We start from the raw sequence: 22668 nt of genomic DNA, 5'->3' as shown, positions 1-22668 counted from the left end.
TCTTCACCAGAAAGACCAAGCCATAATTAGAAGCTTGGAATTTTCAGCCCCGCACCCTTGCCCTTTCTCCAGAGAGTAGAGAGGAGCTGGAAATAACTGATCATGGCTGGAGTTACTAATTGATCTTGCCTACGTAAGGAAGCCTCTATAAAAATTCCAACAGTACGGGGTTCGGGGAACTCTACAGTTTGGTGAACCAAAAGTTTCCATGTGCCACCATGCCAGGCCCCAAACTCCACAAAGACAGAAGCGTCTTTGTTCAGGACCTCGACCTATGTATCTCTTCATTGGCTCTTGATTGATATCCTTTGTAATAAACCAGTAATCTAGGGAGTAAACTGGTTTCCTAAGACCTGTGAGCCGCCCTAGCAAATTTTTTTTTTGAGGTATAATTGTACAACATTATGTTAGTTTCAGATGTACAGCATAATGATTCAGTATTTGTACATATTGTGAAATGATCACCACAATAAGTCTAGTTAACAAACATCACCATATACAGGTACAGAATTTTTTTTTTCTTGTGAAGAGAACTTTTGAGATCTGTTCACTTAGCAGCTTTCAAATATGCAGTACAGTATTATTTACCATAGTCACCATCCTGATGACTTATTTTATAACTGGATGTCTGTACCTTTTGATTCCTTTCACCCATGTCTCCCACCCCCCGACCCCCCAGCCTCTGGCAACCACCCATCTGTTCTCAGTACCTGTGAGCTTGGGTTTGTTTTGTTTCATTTTGTTTTAGATTCTGTAAGTGAGATCATACAGCATTTATCTTTCTCTGACTTATTTCACTTAGTGTAATGCCCTCAAGGGCCATCAGTGTTATTGCAAATGACAAGGTTTTATTCTTTTTTATGGCTGAGTAATATTCCATTGTATCTATACCACATTTTTTTTCTTTATTCATTCATACGTTGATGAGTACTTAGGTTGTTTCCATACCTTGGATATTGTAAATAGTACTGCAGTGAATATGGGGGTGCAGATATCTTTTTGAATTAGTGTTTTTGTTCTCTCTTCAGTTAGATACCTAGAAGTAAAATTGCTGGATCATATGGCAGTTCTATTTTTAATTTTTTGAGGAACCTCCATACTGTTTTCCACAGTGCCTGCACCAATTTACGTTCCCACCAGTGATGCACAAGGGTTCCCTTTTCTCCACAGCCGTACCAACACTGGTTATTTCTTGTCTCTTTGATGATAGCCATTCTAACAGGTATGAGGTGATGTCTCATTGTGGTTTGATTTGCATTTCCCTTGTGATTAGTGATGTTGAGCACCTTTTCATGTATCTGTTGGCCACTTGTATGTCTTCTTTGGAAAAATGTCTATTCAGATCTTCTGCTTATTTTTTAATTGGATTTTTTTTTTGCTATTGAGTTGTATGAGTTCTTTATGTATTTTGGATATGAAGCACTTATCAGATATATGATTTGCAAATATTTTCTCCCATTCAGTAGCTTGTCTTCTTGTTTTGTTGATGGTTTCCTTTGCTTTGCAGAAGCTTTTTGGTTTGATGTAGTCCCACTTGTTTATTTTTGCTTTTGTTGCCTTTGCTTTTGGTGTCAAATCCAAAATATAATTGCCAAGACCAATGTCGAGGAACTCACCGCATATGTTTTTTTCTAGGAGTTTTATGGTGTCAGGTCTTAAGTTCAAGTCTTTAATCCATTTTGAGTTAATTTTTGCATATGTTATAAAATAGTTGTCCAGTTTCGTTCCTTTGCATGTGACTGCCCAGTTTTCCCAACACCATTTATTGAAGAGACTGTCCTCTCCCTGTTGTATATTCTTTACCCTAGCAAATTAATCGAACCCAAACAGGGGCTCATAGGGACCTCTAATTTATAGCCAGCTGGTCAGAAGCACAGGTGACAACCTGGACTTGCAATTGCCATCTGAAGTGGAGGGCAGTCCTATGGGACTGAGCCCTTAACCTGTGGAGTCTGATGCTATCTCCGGGTAGATAGTGTCAGAATTAAGTTAAATTGTAGGACACCCAGCTGGTGTCCAAGAATTGCTTGGTGGTGGGGGAAAACCCACACACAGTGAAATTGGGTGCAGAATCTCACCTTGACAGGAACATCCAGGAGTAAATGTCGACTAGTTATTTAGGAGCTAAAATCTGTAGCTTAGGCGAGAAGTGTGGGCTGGAGCTGTAGATTTTATTATCATGGGTGGTAGTTCATCCAAGGAGAGCATGGAGATCGAGGTCATCAGAAAACCAGTTTTAAAAGTTTGGCGCATTCAGGAAATAGTGAAAGATTCGGAGCCTCAGGTTCATGGCTATAAAACTGGAATATTGAGGTCTGGAAAGGTAGATTGGAACCAGATTATTCATAATAAATAGCTGGCATTGATTGGTCTCTGACAATGTGTCAGGCACTGTGCTGAGCATTACTGGGGATTGTCTCTTTCACTCTTCACAACCCAAGGAGGGAAGAACTGTTACATTATCTCCGTTTTACAGGGGGAGCTTAGATAGGTGAAATTACATGCCCAATGTCTTGCAGTCTAATGACTATTTAGAGTTTATATTTTGATCCCACAAACCTGACCTTAGATTGCACTTTTAGCCAGTACACCTGACTCCATTCGGTTATAAAGAGTCTTATTTACCAAACTCAGAAGTTTGGATTTTGTCACATAGGCAACAGGTTTCCTACACCAAGCAATGTTTTGTTTTGTTTTTCTGTTTTTTGAATCAGTAATACATTCCCACAGCTCACAATTTTTAAAAAATATCGAAAGGACATCATGCTCCATTGTATGGATCTACCATAATTCATTTAACCAGGCCCTTGTTGGACATAAAAGTTCCAGTATTTTGTTTTTACAACCACTGTTGCCCAAAATTACCCTGTACATATTTTATTTCATACATGATCAAATATATCCAGAAGTGCAAGTGCTGGGTCAAAGGGCACATACATTTTTACATAGGTGTTTAATCAGTTTACATTCTCCACAGTGATGTATGAGAATGCCTCTTCCCCGCTAGCCTCAACAACAACGTATTATCAAACTTTGGGTTTTGTTTGTTTCACATGTAGCATCTTTTTATTTGTTTATTTGTTGTATTTTGTCTTTGCATATCCTTTGCTCATTTTTTTAAATACATTTATGTATTTATTTATTTATTTTGGGCTGCGTTGGGTCTTTGTTGCTGCAAGCGGGCTTTCTCTAGCTGCAGCGAGCGGGGACCACTCTTTGTTGCGGTGCGCAGGCTTCTCATTGCGGCGGCTTCTCTTGTTATGGAGCATGGGCTCTAGAGCGCTGGCTCAGTAGTTGTGGCGCATGGGCTTAGTTGCTGCACGGGATGTGGGATCTTCCCGGACCAGGGCTCGAACCTGTGTCCCCTGCATTGGCAGGTGGATTCTTAACCACTGCACCATCCAGGTAGTCCCCTTTGCTCATTTTTAGCTTTGTCATTGGTCCTATCAATTTACAGGAGCTCATACATAAGAAGGATAATAGCCCTTTGTGATATGAGATATAAATATTTTCCCCAATTCTTTAATTTCTTTTGACTTTGCTTATAGTTTTTTGTTTTGTTATTTTTTTGGGGGAGTGTTTGCCTTACAGAAGCTTTTTGTTTTTAATGTAATCAGTCCATCTTTTCTGATAGATTTTCTGATTTTGAATCATAGTTAGCCTTGCTCACTCCAACATTATGGAGGAATTCTGCTTTTTTTTTTTCTTTTAGTACCTTTATAGTTTTATTTTTTGCATTTAACGTTTTGATATTGTTGGAATTTCTTCTGGTATATGTAATGAAGTATGGCTCCACTGTTGTTGTTTTTTTTTCCCAGATGGCTATCAGTTGTCCCAATAGCATTTGTTAAAGAGTCTCTTGTTTTTCCCTGTAGTAAATTTTCTTTATTTAGTTTCTTTATTTAGCTTTAGTTTCTGGACTTTCTGTTCTGCTCCATTGGACATTAAATCTGTTTATGAGCTGGTCTATAATGTTGTTGTTGTTGTTAATATTTATTTTATTTATTTATTTTGGCTGCTCTGGGTCTTCATTGCGGCACTCGGGATCTTTCTGGCGGCATGCAGACTCTCAGTTGCGGCATGCGGACTCTTAGCTGCAGTATGCATGTGGGATCTATTTCCCTGACCAGGGATTGAACCCGCGGCCCCTGCATTGGGAGTGTGGAGTCTTACCTACTGGACTACCAGGGAAGTCCCCTATAATGTTTTAATTATTGAGGCATTATACTATGTTTTGATATCTGGTAGGTCTAGTCCCCTCTCTTTGCAGTTATTTTAACAATTTTCCAGCAGTTCCTAGTTATTTTTTCTTATGATCTTTAAAATTGTCATACCTAGTTACCCTCTAAAAGATCCATTGGTATTTCTGATGGATCAAGTTAAACTTACAAGTTTATATTTTTATAATTAAAAAATAAATGTGGTATATCTTTCAATTAGTGTTCAAATCTTCTTTACCTAGAAAAGTTTGTAAAGTAATGGAGAGTGACAGAATCAGCTTTGTGGGTGGGTATATAGTGGATTAGTTTCTATTTAGTGTGTACTATGCCAGAGGTTGGAAATACTAAAAAGTTTGAGTGCTGTTTGTCTCTTCAAGGACACATATACATGAGAACATAAACAATCATTAAAGGAGCATGTGAGGTTTTCTGGGTGTAGGGAATTAGCTCATTTGATGGCTATTATTTTGTAGAGGTAGAGAGCAAAGAAAGCATTACTTTCCTTAACTTTTTATTTTGAAATAATTTTAGATTTACATAAAAGTTGCAGAAATGATCCAGAATCCCCCAGATTCCTCAATTGTTAATACTTCTGAATCATTTGAGAACAGGTTGCAGACATGAATATCCATTACAGCATTATATGCTCCCTTAAGACTTCAGTGAGTATATCCCAACTACCAGCACACTCTCCTACACAACAACATTCAACCATCAAAATGAAGAGTTGAACATTGATCCAATATTGCTATCTAATTCATAGATCCTATTCAGATTTTGCCACTTGTCCATGTAATGGCCTATGTACATCCAGGATTCAATCTAGGATATTGCATTCAGTTGCATGATTAAGATGGTGAGTGTCTGCAAGGTTTCTCCAGTATTTTATACTTACTAATAAATAATTACTGAGTACTTTGTAGGGAGAAACTCAAAACTATATAAATATTCTATCCTCATGAAACTTTTGCCCACCAGTTTTAGAATTCATTGATAATTCTTACCCGAATCAGTTACTAATGTGATAGTTGCCAAATGGTGATTTGCTAATTCTGTCATTTCTTCTAGACTTACTGGTTGCCATTCTTTTGATGAGTAGAGCTCCCGTCGCCCTGCCCCACTTTTGTTTACTTATTTATATCACTATGAACACGTAGACTCTTAATTTACTCAGTTACAATTTGTTACTATTATTATTTATTTTGATGCTCAAACTATCCCAGATTTGGCCAGTGGGAACCCCTACAAACTGTCTCTTGTGTTATTTGGAATGTCCCCGTCATTCTGAGTGCCTCCTTACAGCTGGCATAGCAGTATGACCCAGGCTCATCTTGTACTTTCCCTGCCCCTGCCCTAGGGGTCATCTGTTTCTCCAGGGAGCCCTGGTTCCTTTTAATATAGTATTAAAATGATATTTAGAAACTGATATGTGAGTGTGTTCATTACTACCTGAGTGTTATTGTTTCCAGGTTTTCTAAAGGGGCAAAATATGTGTATATATATACATGCATATGTATATATATGCATACATATACACACACAAACATTTGTACTTTCTTTTATATCTCTGTGTTTTAAAACCATCAATTCAAATCAATATCTCCAGTTCTAATTCAACACTGCAGGATTTACTCTGGCCTTCTCTCTTTTTATATGTTAAACTCCCTTCTCCATCTATGAGAAACCTGGTTCCCATTATCCTCAGTCTGTTTACTCATTTGCTCTAGACCCTACTCCCCACTCCACATGTAACCAAAGTCCTGGTCCATGGCTTGGCCTCGTACATGCCCTCTCTCCCTCCCCTGGGCATTCTGGCCAAAATGTCAGTCCTGCTGAAGGAGAAGAGGACATTACTTAAAGTGAGTTCAGAAAGATACTTGTGACAGTAGTTGACTTCTGGGAGAGATTGGGTAGAAGGGACAGAGAGGGAAAGGGAGACTTAACTTTTTCGTATATATCCTTTTGTACCTTTTGAATTTTTTTTACACCATGTGCTTTTACTTCCTATACAGAAAATAAATAAAGATTTAAAAATAAGCTCAGGATCTTTGTTTTCACATAGAGCTGCTCTCTTCATTGTTTGGGGAGAATTTGGAGTTATCCTTTTTCTGTAAGTGTATATGGTTCCATTCTGTCCTTTAGGAAATAATACTTGTTTCTATGGGAAGTGTTATTATTGCCGAGAAACAGAGCCAGCCTGTGCTGATGGAGACACGATGGAGGGGTCTGTCACGCTTTGGCTTCCAGATGTGTGGCCTCTACAGAAACACCGACACCCATGGGGCAGGACTTACCGAGAGGGCAAATTAGCCAGGTAAATGCTCCTTTGAGCCACTACTTCATTCTCTCCTGTGCCTGGACAGGTGCCAACCCTGTGTAGGAGCCAGGGTTCTGTCCAAGTCTAAAAAGGACTATGGGGGGTTCAGGGGAAAACCTGCTAGTCAGGGACTCTCTCTTCTCTGTGTTTTAAACAATGTTACGTGTGGTGCTGGCACTCAGTGAACAACCCTGGTGATGCTGCTTCCCTCCAGGTGGGAGTATGATGAGAGCTACTGTGACGCTGTGAAGAAAACGTCCCCTTATGACTCTGGCCCTCGCCTCTTGGACATCATTGATACAGCTGTCTTTGATTACCTGATTGGCAATGCTGACCGCCATCACTACGAGAGTTTTCAAGACGATGAAGGCGCTAGTATGCTCATCCTTCTGGATAATGCCAAAAGGTAGGACCAGCAGGACTCTCCTTGTCAGTTAGGGGTCCTGTGTATACAAGAAGAATGCTTTCTGGGGTATCCTGGAAAACCTCCAGAACAGGCTCAACAGAAGGCATCCTTCTTGTTTCCACTCGGAGTCTTTGCCATTGGCACCCATCCTTCCAGCTTGTTCAGAGTTTGTACTCCTTTCACCTTCGGGGATCTGAGGACTTTAAAAAAGTGGAAAACTCACTTTTTCCAAAGAGTCAAAGAGTATGATTCTCTTCACAGACAACTGGAAACCAAGGTCTTCTATTTATTGCTACTTACATCATTCTTTCTTGACTAGCTTGTTCAGAATCTTGAGAAATACATCGTTAACGGAACATGAAATGTAGCTGTTGTTAAATTATTCTATCCAAAGATTCATACAGTTTAAAAAATTAGTTTATTTGATAGGATGTTTTTGCTATTTTTATGGCAGTCTAGGCCCAGATTTTTTCTATTATGAGTAGGAGAGCAGTTAGTTGCTTGGTATTTGTATATAAAGACAAGTTACTTTTATCTTGAATAAAACAATTTTATTAATTTTGAATAAATGGAATGTCCTTATTTAGGCCTGAGCTATTTGAAGAGCACATTGTATTTTCAGTTTGCACTCTGCATTCTTCATGGTACCCAGTTAAGTGCCACACTTTTAGTTACACATAATAAATGTTTGCTAAATAGAATACTTCCTTGGAGCTGGAATTGTTCAGGCTCTGAGTCACTACTGGGTTTTTTGGGGGGTTTTTTTGGTTGTTTTTTTGTATTTTTGATTTTTATTTTATTTATTTTTTTATACAGCAGGTTCTTACTAATTATCTATTTTATACATATCGGTGTATATATGTCAATCCCAATCTCCCAATTTATCCCACCACCACCGCCCCCCACCGCTTTCCCCACTTGGTGTCCATATGTTTGTTCTCTACATCTGTGTCTCTATTTCTGCCCTGCAAACCTGTTCATCTGTACCGTTATTCTAGGTTCCACACATATGCGTTAATGTACGATATTTGTTTTTTTCTTCCTGATTTACTTCACTCTGTATGACAGTCTCTAGATCCATCCATATTACTTTTTATGGCTGAGTAATATTCCATTATATATATGTACCACATGTTCTTTCGAATGGATAAAGAAGATGAGTCACTATTGTTAACGTTGGTTGCTGAGAATAAGCTGAGACATGGACACTCAGCGAAGAATGCTTAGGCAGCATTTGCTAAGGAGGCCACCACCTCATACTGAGCACCAGGTGCCTCATACTCCATGAAAGGGGGTGACAGCTACAGAGAGTGAGAGGCCAGCAAACATTGCCTCTCCCATTCCCAGCAAAGCAGGTAGTGACCAGTGCTATGTATTTCATTTTCATTTATACTATATTTTCAGTTCCTGAATATCTTTTTTTTTTTTTTTAAACATCTTTATTGGAGTATAATTGCTTTACAATGGTATGTTAGTTTCAGCTTCACAACAAAATGAATCAGTTATATATACACATATGTTCCCATATCTCTTCCCGCTTCCGTCTCCCTCCCTCCCACCCTCCCTATCCCACCCCTCCAGGCGGTCACAAAGCACCGAGCTGATCTCCCTGTGCTATGCGGCTGCTTCCCACTAGCTATCTACCTTACGTTTAGTAGTGTATATATGTCCATGCCTCTTTATCGCTTTGTCACCGTTTACCCTTCCCCCTCCCCATAGCCTCAAGTCCATTCTCTAGTAAGTCTGTGTCTTTATTCCTGTTTCACCCCTAGGTTTTTCATGACATTTTTTTTTTCTGAATATCTTTATCCTTACTTGTAAAACTGATCATGTGCTGTGGAAATACACATTGAAATAATTGCCTTTGCCTTTTATTATTTGTGGGCCTGCCCTGTGCTGAGGGCTATCAGACCCTCCAGCTATTAAGGTGAGCTTCCAGGAAAAGAGTGGAAGGTTGACAGTTTTTCCAGAATCAGTTCTCCTTTTCTAACTCGGAATTACTAAGAGCATTTTTACATCTGCTTTGAATCACTGTTTTCCCAGCCTCTGTGAGCAGTTTTTACAGTTTGAATCTGACCATATACTTTCTTGTAGGGAATACAGTAATCTAAGTCTTTTTCTGATTGGTAATATTAAAGTAGAACAAGTATAACTTCTTTTTACAGGTAATGACCTTCTGCTTGTTTGCGAGAACCTAATATCAGTAGCCTTTATTGCTCTACATACCCTTAAAACCTTCTCGGGTTTGGGGGTCTTCAGGTTCTCCCTTGGTCTGTGGACTCCATACCGTGTTAGGAGGGTTATGCTTCAACACCTTGAAATATCCTGGCAGGAGAAAGGATCCTTGTAAAGGAGTATATTTGTTGTTTGATGCTGCAGTACAAGCTGTTAGGAATCCTGTGTCTAATTGGTCATGCCCTGTTTATTTTTAATTTAAGTGATTTGAGCTGTGGGAGCATGAAATTATCCAGGATCACATTCACGTTTCATATGGAATTTGTTCTTGCTTTGATGCTAAGAAGGGGACGGGTGCTTCCACCTAATTCACTAACTTTTCATTTAATTTTCAGCTTTGGGAACCCCTCGCTGGATGAGAGAAGCATTCTTGCCCCTCTCTATCAGTGTTGCATGTAAGTTATGCAGTCAAGTACATTTGCCTGCATTGCCTTCCTTTCCAGGCTCAGGTAACAGTACATCAGTTTGCTTGGCTTTAAAACTTCCTAATACCTGAGCAGCACTTTTCATGCTTTTCTAACCCCGAACCTCCTGGAGATCCTGAGCTGTAGGGGATCAGGGAAAGGTTTCCACAGCAGTGTAGCCCAAAGCTCAGAATGCATTTTGAGTTTTGTATGAGTAGAAATTTTCAGTTTATCCAATAATGTATATCCATGTTTGTTTTAATATCAGAATATAGTCCTCACTCCCCCCCACCCAAAACCTAGTGCAACCCATGCCCCTAGTTGCTGTACTATGTTTACCTTGTGGTTTCAAGTCCTCTCACTCAACACCACAACCCACCTGTGGTTTGCTTATCTCAGTTTGAAATTGTGTAAACCAAAAGTAGCTTTGTCCATAGGTATTTAGTAATTGATTTTTTAAAAGTCTGTATTAGATAACAAAGAAATTAAAAAGTAAATCAAGAAAATGAGATAAAGACTGGGCTCTCGGGAGCTCCTTTTCAGATCTTCGTTGCCAGTATGATTTAAAAGCATGAACACTAAGAATCAGCTGGGACCCACCTTGCTTGGCTACACAAAAGTGCAGGTCCAGGAGAGCTGCTTCCTACTGCTCGGCTCCCAGAGACACACTGATCATGTGAGACTGCCTCTTCTGGCGACTGGTCTGTTTTACTTTTCTTTTCTTTCTTTTTTCATAACAGCAATATTCTGCAGAAAGTGTTTACCTAGGCAACCCTTAATTATCTTCATTAATATTGGGAAGCAGTGATATATCCAATCAAAACCTGTATCTGTGAAGGAAGATGTTTTTGTTTTAATAGTGCTATCAGTCTGGTCCAGTCAGGATATAGAAAAGACATGGTGGGTTAAACAGGAAAGTTTAGTATAAGAGTTATTAAACTCTTTCATACAAGAGTGACTATAAAAGAAAACTAGAGCTGAGGGAGAGTACCCAAGGAAGAACAAACTTGGAAGGGGATCCCCCTCCCCAAGCCGGGGGTTTTGACCTCAGTGGAGAAGGTATAGTTTAGCCCACTGAATAGCAGAGAACTGTGCTAGTTTGCAGGTGCTGGGAGTGCAGGAAGCAGCCCTCCAGAATGCAGGCAGGGTACAGGCTATCAGCAGGTGGTAGCATGACATACCGAGAGAGCAACGACTCAGTAGAAACCCTCCAGGCTACAGGCAACGCTTATTTGTGGGCCTGCACAGGGAATTGGGGCACCAGCATGGGTGCGTGGCTTTGGGGGCTGTGGTTTCCATGTTGAAAAGGCCTTAGGAAAGTTATCACCAAGCCAGGCCAAGGCCGCAACATCATGGTGGGCCTACCTGTTCTGGAAATGTGGCCAAGGCAGAGTTTCATTTGCTGACCTTCCCCGCACACTACTGACCCACTCACTGTACAGCAGCCAGAAGCGTCTGGAGAACCTCTTCCTTCTGCAGTCTCCTTCCAGTATCCTCTACCGAGAAAGCCTAAGAGGAGAGATGCTTAAAGGACCTCTGCCCATTATAGCAGGGCATATATGAAGAGTGAACTTGGAGCTGAGAGGCAATCGAGTGATACCTTCGTCACACAGGGGGAACTCTAATGCTCTAGGCACTTGTAGTATTTTTCAGAAGAGTAAAACCACGCTGACTCTATGCTTGTCCATCCCTGCCATGCTTTATCCGAAGATCCTTGCTTTCTTACTTTTTAAATGGTTGCAGAACAAGTTGCCTGCCTCATGCAGAGTCAGACTTTAATGCATACCTAGTAATTCCCACATTACCCACAGGGAGGTAAATACTTTTTTTCTAAGATAACAAGAGATCCTCTTTAGTTGGTAAAATAATTGAGAAAAATAGGTATCCTTAAACTTTTTCTATTTATAATATTGCTAGAATTTTTAATTAAGAAACATAAAAAGAAGGAAATTAAATTACTTATTAAGAGGTAAGGATAACTCCTGTTAACACTCTAGTGATTTCATTGTAATCGTGTGTGTATGTTTGTATGTATGCTTATACACACATTTTCTTTCCCCACAGGTTTGGAGTAAAAGAGTGTTTTCCCTCCAACTATTTTCCCTGACTCAATATTATATCATGGGCATTTCCCCATGCCACTGAATTTTCATAACTGCTTTTAATGGCTGCATGGTATTCCCTTGAATGGATAAGCCATAATTTATTTAACTATTTCTCAGTTGTTGGACATTCAGATTGTTTCACATTTTTCCTGTTACACATAGCACTGCAGTGAACATGTGTAAATATTGTATATATTTCTCATTAATTACTGAGAAAGAAATATCAAAATGTGGTAATGTTACTTACTCATAATGTAGAGCTACTTCTAAAACAGAAATTATTTTTCTAGTTGAGATATTTTACATAATTATTTCTTTACTTTCGTCTGCTATGCGGGCTTTAATCTCCATTTGATAGTGAGAGGTTTTATGTAACCTGTCCTAAAACTTTTTTTCTCCCAGCATTCGGGTTTCTACCTGGAACAGACTGAACTCCCTGAAGAATGGTGTGCTGAAGTCTGCCTTAAGATCTGCCATGGCCCATGACCCCATCTCCCCAGTGCTCTCTGATCCTCACCTAGACGCTGTGGACCAGCGGCTCCTGAGTGTCCTGGCCACCGTGAAGCAGTGCACTGACCAGTTTGGGATGGACGCAGTGCTGGTGGAAGACAGGATGCCTCTCTCCCACTTGTAATTCTCCACAAAATAAGTGAAACTTCTTTTTACAAAGATAGAGAAACAGCACAATCAATTCCGAATGGTATGAGGTGGATTGGAAATGGCCAGCAGCACATTCTGGTGATAGGGGACAGGGTGGCCTTGGTGTTTGCTGTAGTAGAAGTTGAAGCAAAGACTACAAGTTTCAGACCACGGAGCTGTACCTGCTGAACCACCTTCTGACTTCCTCGGCGTATGCCCATTCTAGCAGTGGGCGTCACGGTTGGTCAGTATTAATTCTCATGCCAAAGGACAAATTAGAGGTGTGATATTTGAATAGATTAATGTTGGGGTTGGTTCTGGAGTATGTGTTTTGAGTCCATCCTTATAATCCTTTCTCCACACTTGTGGATTTTCCGAAAACACTTTGTAATCTCTTGAGTCCTTTCTTACCAGGACTAGTCAAATTGGAAATTTTACTGCTTCCTAAGGAGTGGCAGCAAGTAACCCAGCATTCTGTTGAGCCAAAGTAGCATGCTCTGTTGGAGGGACTATGTTTTTAAGATAGAATTAGAGGAAAGACAAAAGCAAGAAAGATGTTTGGGCTTTTAACTGAGTAGGTGGTGCTTTTGATGATTCTTAAAGGAGGGAAGAAGAGAGAGAGACCTACTTGGTGGAACCAGAATCAAGGCGGTGATTGAATTAGTGAAAAACAGTTTCCCCTGTATTTAAGTTCTTAACGTATATAAAAGCAAGCATGACTTGTACCTAAGTAAGATTTGCATTCTCATAATGTGTCCAAATTAATCCAAAAGAGTGTCCCTGGAGAACCTACCATTACAACCATTACAACACAATTCTGTTATGGAGACTTTTTTTTCCTTTTGCCCAGAGCAGGCAAATCCTTTGCAAATTATCAAAGCAAACTGAAATAACAGCTTGAATAAGAGTTAGGTTGCCTGTCTTCTCTGCCATCCTGATTTCTAAAATGAATTTCCACTTCTGTCTTCAAGGCATTTGGTCATTAAAGCTGCTGTTCCCAAGAGATTGGCGATCCTACTTGTGCCTTTCTTGTGAGGAAAGCCAGCTCGCTCCTACGGATAATATAGTTTAGATCCTGCTGGTGGCTGGACCTATCTTGTGATTTGGGCCATGTGGAAGGCTGGAAACAAAGATTTTAAGCCTTCTGAGCCTTAAAATTAAGGTGGTTACCAGGAAGAGCCTTAAGATTTTGATTTATGTCAAACCCTGATTTCATCATTTAATCTTGTTTGGAGTTCTGAACCCACGATGTAGTATTGTCCTTCCGTCTCCTATTAGCACATTCAAATTTCAAGTTGCTAAAACAGGCTTAGTTCTGTGTTCTGCCAAAGCGATTTGACATATAAGCACTTGCATTAAAATACAGGGCAGAGGAAACTAGGCCTGGTGTGCCCACTCACGTGCCCTCAGAGGTGGGTGCTTCTCTCCTGCATTTTGTCTGGGGACTGTTGCAGTTTTGACTTCTGTGAAGCAGACACTAATATTTAAACAGTGTGGTTAAACAAATTTACTGCCAGCTATTGGAGACCAGTTTTAGGTAGCCACCCTTTCAAAAATAGTTTAGAATTTATGCCCCAATTTTCTCAAATTGAAAGATAACTGAGTACCCCAAAACTAATTTAAAGTAACATGACCGGGCTTCCCTGGTGGCGCAGTGGTTGAGAGTCCGCCTGCCGATGCAGGGGATACGGGTTCGTGCCCCGGTCCGGGAAGATCCCACATGCCGCGGAGCGGCTGGGCCCATGAGCCATGGCCGCTGAGCCTGCGCGTCCGGAGCCTGTGCTCCGCAACGGGAGAGGCCACAACAGTGAGAGGCCTGCGTACCGCAAAAAAAAAAAAAAAAAGACAACACTTAAAGTAACATGAAATTAGGACGCTTTTGTACTTAGTATGTACATTTGGCGATGTACACAGAATGGGCTGAGTTATTTTTAAAAAGCTATTGAATTTAAGAAGACAGGTAGTAGCACAAAACACTGAGCTAGTGTTAACAAAAGGAAGCATTAATCCCAATTTAAACTCATTTACTATGTGCATCCAGGGAAGTTCACATTTGAGCTTGAGAATACCTTGGATGGTGCTTACCTCAGAGCATCAGGGAGCCAGCTGGAGGGACAGTGGGAAGGAAGTCAACGCTGCTCTCCTTGGTAAATGTTAGCTGAACTAAATTTCTTGCAAACATGTGATACCTTCAGTATGCCCCAGTGAAATGAATAAGAGCTGTTCCCAAACTGGGAACTTTATTCATGATGTTGAAGGCAGAAGATTCTGCTAAGGAAAAAAGTAGGAGGAAAAGCTACTTTGAAAAATGCCTCATTCTTTTTCCCAAACATTGCAGAAAATGTATAATCTCATTCTCTTTCCCTATTTTAAAATTCATGATCTTAAAAGGTGTTCAAATGTATAGTGGTTAAAGTTAGAATTATGCTAATAGAGTGGTGTGAACTGATGCTTAGAATATAAATTTATGTTCTAAGTCAGGATCGGATTAAGCTGCAAAAGTACGTTTAGAATCTTGGAAAAAACCAACCATAAGCTTATAGCCCTAAAATTCATAAACACTAAATTCTGTTTCAAAAAAGAGGTAGATATCTTTTTTTTTAAGTTTTGTAACACTGTCCTCTTTATGGTTTATGTTTTAGAATCGAGGACTATTATAATCAAACAGGGGTCATTGGAAGGGTTTTTGATCAGTCCTAACCTGGGCGTGCCTAGCTAACATCTAAAGGTAGATGTGGGTACATTTTAATATTATAAAACTAAGAAAATCAGAACTGAGTACCATTTCCTACCCCCCTTCTTCCACTTCTTAAATATTGGGTTGCCCAAAAAGTTCATTCTGGTTTTCCACACCATCTTACAAAAAACCTGAATGAACTTTTTGGCCAACCCAATATATTTATTCCATAGTTTGGGCGAATATGGGTATAGAGGTTTCATTCAAGAATTGTCATTTAATATGAAGCTATATTTTGGGCTTTGGGGGTAAATAATTTTCTGTGCAAAACATTAATAGGATCTGATTTACTCAGTATTGCTCAATAATTTATTAATAAGGCATTTCTCCCTATTTGCACTCAGGATTAATATGTCAAATGAAATCTAATAAGGAAATGGGAGAATTCAGGTACATCCTATTATTTTGGGAAAGATGAATCCTATACATGGCAGAAATTCCATGTCACCTGAAGGCAACAAGTTCTTCCAAAGAAATCCATCTTTTCCTTTCTTTAAAAAAAAAAAAAAAAAGACTTTTGGCCTTCCCCTCCCATCCACCATGTTCCTTCACTCTCCCTTCTCCACAGCTTCCGTATTCTTGTTTGACCATTACCTGACCACACCTCAAATGATGGTAAACAGCATCTATCAGTGAGCTGTCTTATGTGAGTCGTCTTGTGAGCTTGGGCTTCAGGAAACATGAGTCAAGGTATATGTATATATATAGTCATATATGTATTCTAACAAGAAAAAATGTATTTATTTTGACACAGGGAAACACTGTTGCTGAAGAACCTGAAGCTAGGAAAAGGTTCTCTTAGTCTCTGAGAGTGAATCTAAGTGACATAAAGATATCCGTTCAGCAAACACCTCCTGTGCTAGCCAGGGCCGACGCCCGAGGCACATAGACCAGCCTCATGAGACTGTTGTGCAGGGGAAGGCCAGCTTTCCCCCTTCGACGCCTCAAGTCTGGGTTGAAAAGGTGAGGGCTGGATACTCTACTGCCACAGGGTTTTAAGGAACTAAGGTGTTACTCACAAATACAAAATGTCTGTGGGGGAACTGGGAATAACTTACTGGGAAGTTAATTTATTTGCTTCAAAGAGAGGTGTAGGAACCACTACCCTCTGTTTTGATCTGCCAAGGATTTCCTCTCAGAGCTGTTGCACAAATAGAGGTTGTGCTTGGTAAGATACCAAACAAGACAGATATGCACCTAAATTTCTAATGTGTTCTGTGGGTTTCAGTTCTGAAAGAAAGAAAATGAATAAAGATTTTAATAAGTACTGATGTACCATCTTTTCCTCATTCTTTCCCCACCTCCCCACCCCGGTTCAGGATACTTCCATTGTTTTCAATTGCGATTTCCTGTTTTGTTAGGGGACAGAAGATTACATCTTCTTCATCCACATAAACTTCCACAGGGATTGTTTCACAGAATCTACGGATGAGACCTTTACACTTCTCACTAGTCTTCAGAAGGCCCATATCAGGTTGTGACTGAACCGAGAATTTCAGTAGGATAATTCTTAGGTGCTTTTTGTTTATTTAATAGTTAACTTCTTTCTTTCAGCTTCTTTAGAGATAAAGAATTATGAATCCCAAAGAACTTGTCAGCACAGTATCATAGAGGCCTGGAAGAAGAGACCAGCTGCCCTGATTATAATTCTTAGGACACCCAGACTTTTAAATTTTGAAATGGAAATGCAGCATCATAAACCTCAACCAAACAACTGAGCAGAGTTCTCAAGATTTTTACTTGATTTGTAGCATTTTTGTTTGTGCCAGTTTTTGTCACTTGCACTTGAATACCAAAGGGAGGCTAAAGCCTAGTTAACAGGTTCCTCGCTGACTCACCTCATACGATCATTTTCCAGGTGAGATTTCATTTTCTTCTCAAGCATACCAGAAAGACCAGTATTAAAGCCTGAAAAGGCAGCTGGGAGTAAGGAGGGAGAGGTTCTATTATGGGCTCATTTTACCCACTGTATTTGCCTATAAAAACTGATTTTTAGCAGCCCTCATTTTGTAAAATAGACAAGAATGGTCATAACCACTGGTTTAGCATGGGTGAATTCTGTAAGATAAGCCACTTTATAAATCCGAGGGAATTAGAGAATGAAGTCACAGTGTGTAAAGTACTGGTCTTCAGTAGACACTTGGGCCTTGTGCTGGAGGCCATCAAGATGATAATGACTGTCCCTTCCTTCAAGGAGCCCATAGTCCTAGCAGAAGAGACTACTTGTGAAGTACCAAATGCCTCAGGAATCGTGTGAATTAGAGTGGAAATAAGGAGCAGGAAAGAATCACAGGAGGTTGAGAGTGAGAGGTAGGCAGACCTACCTTGGGGAAGAAGGGGAGATCAATCCAGGCTTGACGTGTGGTGTGTGTAGAACCCGACTCCAGAAATGCAAAGCCGTGTGTGTGTGTGGAAGACACAGAGCTTCCTGGGCCTGTACTCTGTTTTCAGTACGTGGGTCACCAGAAATAACCCTTCAGGGGTTTCCTTTGGTTTTCATCAGGTGTGCCCTGCCTCTTGAAAGGAAGTCTCAGTCCACTGTGATGCTTCAGTTGCTCTTCATAGGTGTTAAAGGAGCCATTGGCTTATAGATTAGCTGTGAAACATTCATTTTATCTTTTCAGAGTTTGCTTATTACATGCCAAATTTATTTGGCGATCAAGACTTGATTTTTACCCAAAGGTTGTTTTCAAGGCGGATGGTGTTCTGACGGCCTTCAGCGGGGTAGGGAAGTTGTCTAATTGCAAAGCTAGGTCCCATTCAGATGACCTCAATAAAGGTGCTGTGTGCCCATTTTCTCTTTGAAAGACTGTGCTAAAATGCATATTTTGATTGAGTAGGTTTGGGGCCTGAGTTTGCATTTCTAACAAGCTCCAGGGCAATGCCAGTGCCACTGGTCCTTGGGCCATTCATGAGTAGCACTAAGGAATCAAAGCTACCCGTAGTTTTCACAAAAGCCTCTAGATGTCCCCATCATCTATGAGATCTTGCTCCTAGAGTTACAACCAGTAGCTTCCAAGCACTGAGAATGAAATATTAGCAATTTACTTGAAATAGAGGCTTAGCTAAAAACTGGTGTTTGGATTCATTGTTTCTATGTGGGACTGATCTGGTAAAAAAAAAAAAAGTTTACTCTTTCCGGAAAAAGGTGTCTTGAAATCAAATTGTCCAAGAACTTCCAAGCTACCTGCTTTATTTACCATGAAATGTGAACTCCAAATAAAAATCCAATCTCAAAAATTATCAGACCTACATGAAAGTTACCAGTAGAGAATTATTTCCATAGTCTTAAAACATGGGTTTTTTAAAAAAAGAAGCCAGGGTAAATACTAGTAATTTTATCACCATAAATTCACCTGTGAAGCTCACAAGTGTAAATAAAGTCTTCCAAAGCCTCCTGTGTAGACCAGTCTCCTCCAAGGCGGGGGCATTTACAATAATAAAGGTTAATGTAGAACTGAATAAGCTCATTAGCCCTCACAGCATGCCTATGAAGTGACCATTTTATTATCCCCTCTTAGAGGTGGGGAAACTGAGGCATAGCACAGTTAAGTAACACCCAAAGTGACATATCAGAAAAGGGGCCATTCAGTTAATCACTATACTAGATTGCCATTCATGCTCAAACAACATTTATTGAATGAGTTAATGTTTTCAATTTCCAAATAAGCATAATGGTGTGTTCCTTGTTAACTGTCCTTCCAAGGGTTTCACGAGCTTGACTGCAGACAACTCAGTGCTGGTGTACTAGCAACTGCTCTGTGGAAGGTTTGAGTTCAGTTCTGACGTCCCTCTGAATGACTAAAACATACAATATGCATACATAATGTAGCTTTTCAATTTCACTTTCTTGGTATCCTCACACAGGTGCTTATCTGATATATGCAGCTGTTTGTCTTGTCTTTTTTTTTCTTTCCTCTTTTGTAAATTATCAATATGTATATTCTTATTGCCATTTTGTTCATTGTTTTGGATTTGTTTTTGTAAGTCTTTTTCTTTCTCTATTGCTGTTTGAATTAAAGGCAGGAGCACATTTGGTGAGCTCTTGAGGAAGGAACAGACCTGGCGTTGAGTGTTATCTAAGAGACTGGGACGAACATATGAATCAGTTTGGCTGTGACAGATCTGGTGCTAGGATTCACCTTATTGTATGGAGAGGCCAGCCTCAAAGCCACTGAGCCTATGAAATTAGTCAAGTCCCATGATTTCGAGACAGCAGTTTCTTTCTAGGACAAGACGGCTCTTAGGCCAGTGGCTTCAGTAACTCAGGTGATTTTGGAAAATGCATTAAGCTCTTCCAAAATGTAGCGACCTTGTTACCTGCTCAGGTTATGAGAACAGAGTCCCAGGAAAGAGGCTCCAAGGTCTTTTGCCAGTGGTGTCTGAGAAGCTGCTCACAGCCACAAGCATTTGAAAGTTGCAAACTTAAAGCCAAGGAAGTGCACCCAGTACTCGGCCTAACTTGTTTTTAATGGGCTATGATAACATTGGTATGAGACCTCGTGATTTTCCCATGGCTCTGGGAGCTTCCAAAGCCCCAATATCTCCAGACTGGAGCCCACCAGCTTCCTCTTGCTTTTGGTGGACTCCAGCTGTGGAAACCTGCTGATTATTTGCTACTCTGTTTCATTTCCCATTGTAGAGGAGCCAGGCCCCGGCTGACTGCCCTGGCCAACTCAAACTCCTGGGTGAGATGGTTGCCCGACTTCGTCTAACAGGTTGGCAAGAAGTTGATCTGCAGACACGGGACAGGGCACAAGTGGGTGCCCGTGTTAAGTAGGCCTCAGATGGGCCACCAGAGCCGGAAGTATCTGGGTGATTACTGACAGTGGCCATCTTAAGGCCCGACTTCAACTTCTTTGCAACCACAATCACCCAGAAGAGACTGCTTGCTGCCTGGCAGCGAGTCCCCGGTGGGTGGGCGGCGCCTGCAAGCGGCCTCGGGATGCCCTCCGGGGCACCATCCGGGTTTCGGTTCCCGGCCGGCGTCTGGCTCGCCCTGGGTCACATGGGAGGCGAGCTCTGCCCGCCTGCGGTTCCCGTGGCAACGCCAATCCCCGGCCAATCCGCGCCTCGGAAGTGCCGGCGCCGCCCGCCCACCCGGGGCTGGAAAGGGCCGTGGAGGACGGGCGGCGGCGGGACCGGCTGCCGACCCGGCCATGCTTCGCGGCCCGCGGAGTCCGCTCTGGCTCCTGCTCCTGCTGCTGCTGCTGCCGCCCCCGGGCACGTGGGGAGACGGCGGCCGCGCGAGGCCGAGAGAGGGAGCCGAGGAGGCGGGTGAGGCCGGGTCCTGCCCGGCCTTCCAGGGCCTGCGGGAGCGGCTGAGGGCGGCCGGCGCCCTCTGCAGACGCTACTGGGCTCTCTTCAGCTGCCGCGTGTGGCCCGAGGGATGCAGGCAGGATGAGGAGGAGCCGGCGCGGCCCCTGGGTAAGACCCGCCGGCTCAGGAGGGCGGGAGAGCGCGGACTGGGTGCGCGAGGCACGATGGAATCTGGGCACGGAGGTCAGAGCCTCGCGCCTGCTCTGGGCCATTGTGACCGGGGTCACGAGGCGGGCGCCTTAGCCGCCGGCTTTGCTATTCCGCCCAGCCTTTGGGCCAGGCTGAGGGCAGGGAGCCTCTGCGGGACCAGGAAGGCCCGTCACTGCCCTCCTTCCCAGCCCTGGCGCAGCGCCCTAGTGCCTACGAGTGGACTTGGCTGCGCTCCCCCACGTCACCCGTTCTTGACTCCTCCAGACGGATCACACTTCCTTGCTGTCTCCGAACCTGCCCTGGCATCATTCCAAGGAGCTGCCCTTGCCCACCTTCTTGATGGCTTTAAGGAAAGTCCCCGGTTGGATACACCCCCAAGTACCTTCTTCCCCTTTGCTGCTTATGGCGGCGGAGGCTGGGCTGTGAGTCCACCGGACCTGAGTTCTGATTTATTCTCTGTCACTGACAAATTGTGAGGCAGGGTTGTCACGTCACGGTCGTGGACCCAGTGATCTCTGAAGCTCCTTGCAGTCGATGTCGTTACTTCTAGGTCCTGTAATAGTACTGTAACGGTAATGCTGCAGTGGTGCTAGAAACATCTTCCATTTAAATCGAGAGTTCTAAATTCCAGTGAATGGTTTTTGTTTCGTTTTTGCTAATGCTGGGCATATTCAAATTGACATTTGATAAAAGAATCGAGACACTTGGGGTTGGCCGTGATCAGATGATTCTGCAATCCAAAGCAAGTAGGAAGAATGATAATCACCAGTTACTATGTGTCTCCCTCCTAGGCTCCAAACTCCTTGCAGGCAGGGCTTGGGTTTCTTACACGTCTGGCACAAATGCTTAAGGCTTATTTGTTGAGTAAACTGAGCTTTTGCTGCAGCCGGAGCTGCATCTATATATAGCAAGGCCATCTACTTCCTCATAGCCGGAGGTGCCCATTTGTGCCCATTCCCTAGTGCGGCACAAGGAAGGCCCAGGGCAGGGCAGCAGGGAGTGGCTCTGGAGAGAGGACGGGAGAAGGGAGGCAGTGCTCAGCTCTCCCCGGGCCCTGGGCTCCGTCCCTGTCTCACAGCTCCTCCTTTTCCAGGCTGGAGCCTTCCCCTGTTGGGCCAGCAGTACCTGGATATCCTGACCACCTGGTACTGCAGCTTCCGGGACTGTTGTGACAGTGGGGACTGCAGGATCATCAATAACTTCACAGGTTGGACCTTACATGACCCTCAGGCCCAGGAATCTGTGGGGAGGGGAGGTAATTCAGGAAAATGCTAGGATGAAGGGACCCAACCTCTGCCTGCCCACAGCTGGCAGCACACCCTCCCTGTCTCCACCACGGCTCCTGATCGAAACCCTGCAACCTCATGGCTGAGAGGAAGGAAAGCCTTGGAGGAGGGCTTTGCACACACTAGCTGCCTCCACTAGGTGTTTGCTGAATTGAATTAGAATGAATAAAATGAGGGTGTCTCCATAAAATATTTAGGGGGTCCTGAAACTTCTGGGTGGGAGCAACTTCCTCATCCGGATGGGATTCTGCCAACCTTTCTGGGGTGTCTTCAGGACCTTCAGAAAGGGTGAAGTCAACATTGATTTCTCATACTCTTCAGAAAATAGCCCTGAATCTCTTCTGCTGCAAGGTCTGCCCAGTGGCTTCTTGTCCTGAGGCCACCAAACAGGATGGCTCCCACCTCATAGACGCTCAGTCTCTCAGCTGTCGCCAAGCCTGGTGGGGATGCACCTGTGGGCACCTCTCAGCATGGCTCTTTCCTGGCCCTAGGCCTAGAGGCGGATCTGCGCGTGCGCCTGCACGGCCAGCACCTGGCCCGGGAGCTGGTCCTGACAGCAGCCAGGGGCTACTTGGAGCTGCCCCAGCCAGACAAGGCCCTGGCTCTGTCGTTCCACGGCTGGTCTGGCACAGGCAAGAACTTCGTGGCGCGGATGCTGGCAGAGAACCTGTACCGGGACGGGCTGAGGAGCGACTGTGTCAAGGTGTTCATCGCCACGTTGCACTTTCCTCACCACAAGTATGTGGACCTGTACCAGGTGAGGCCGGCCGTGCCGGGGAGCTGGGCTAGTGGGGCCGAGCCCGGCTAAGGCTCCGGCAGCTGAGGCGCAGGCCCCCGTGCTGGGAGGGGG

The 22668-nt window shown here is 42.8% G+C and overlaps 2 protein-coding genes across 9 annotated transcripts in view; both read left to right on the top strand.

Annotated features, from left to right (window-relative positions):
- FAM20B (FAM20B glycosaminoglycan xylosylkinase) overlaps window positions 1-16330 on the top strand; it is a 42131-nt gene extending 25801 nt beyond the window's left edge. For 4 of the 7 annotated variants that reach the window (XM_004331025.4, XM_073803890.1, XM_073803888.1 and 1 more), the window contains exons 5-8: window positions 6363-6534; window positions 6752-6943; window positions 9514-9573; window positions 12090-16330. In XM_004331025.4, coding sequence (XP_004331073.1) covers window positions 6363-6534; window positions 6752-6943; window positions 9514-9573; window positions 12090-12321 — 656 coding nt within the window. In that variant the 3' untranslated portion in view covers window positions 12322-16330. The remainder of the gene's footprint in view (window positions 1-6362; window positions 6535-6751; window positions 6944-9513; window positions 9574-12089) is intronic. The other 3 variants (XR_004526049.2, XR_002179864.3, XM_073803902.1) reach the window with 3 other exon arrangements.
- A 3803-nt stretch (window positions 16331-20133) lies between these two features.
- Window positions 20134-22668, top strand: part of TOR3A (torsin family 3 member A) — a 37848-nt gene continuing 35313 nt past the window's right edge. Inside the window, exons 1-3 of one of the 2 annotated variants that reach the window (XM_019952245.3) lie at window positions 20142-20490; window positions 21626-21739; window positions 22310-22575. In XM_019952245.3, coding sequence (XP_019807804.1) covers window positions 20223-20490; window positions 21626-21739; window positions 22310-22575 — 648 coding nt within the window. In that variant the 5' untranslated portion in view covers window positions 20142-20222. Of the gene's footprint in view, window positions 20491-21625; window positions 21740-22309; window positions 22576-22668 lie in introns of both variants that reach the window. The other variant, XM_019952246.3, reaches the window with a different exon arrangement.

This window comes from Tursiops truncatus, chromosome 1 (genome assembly GCF_011762595.2).
Source record: "Tursiops truncatus isolate mTurTru1 chromosome 1, mTurTru1.mat.Y, whole genome shotgun sequence".
In the NCBI taxonomy this organism is placed as follows: Eukaryota; Metazoa; Chordata; class Mammalia; order Artiodactyla; family Delphinidae; genus Tursiops; species Tursiops truncatus.
Note: the sequence above shows the minus strand (reverse complement) of the source record. Positions and strands in the feature narration are given on the sequence as shown.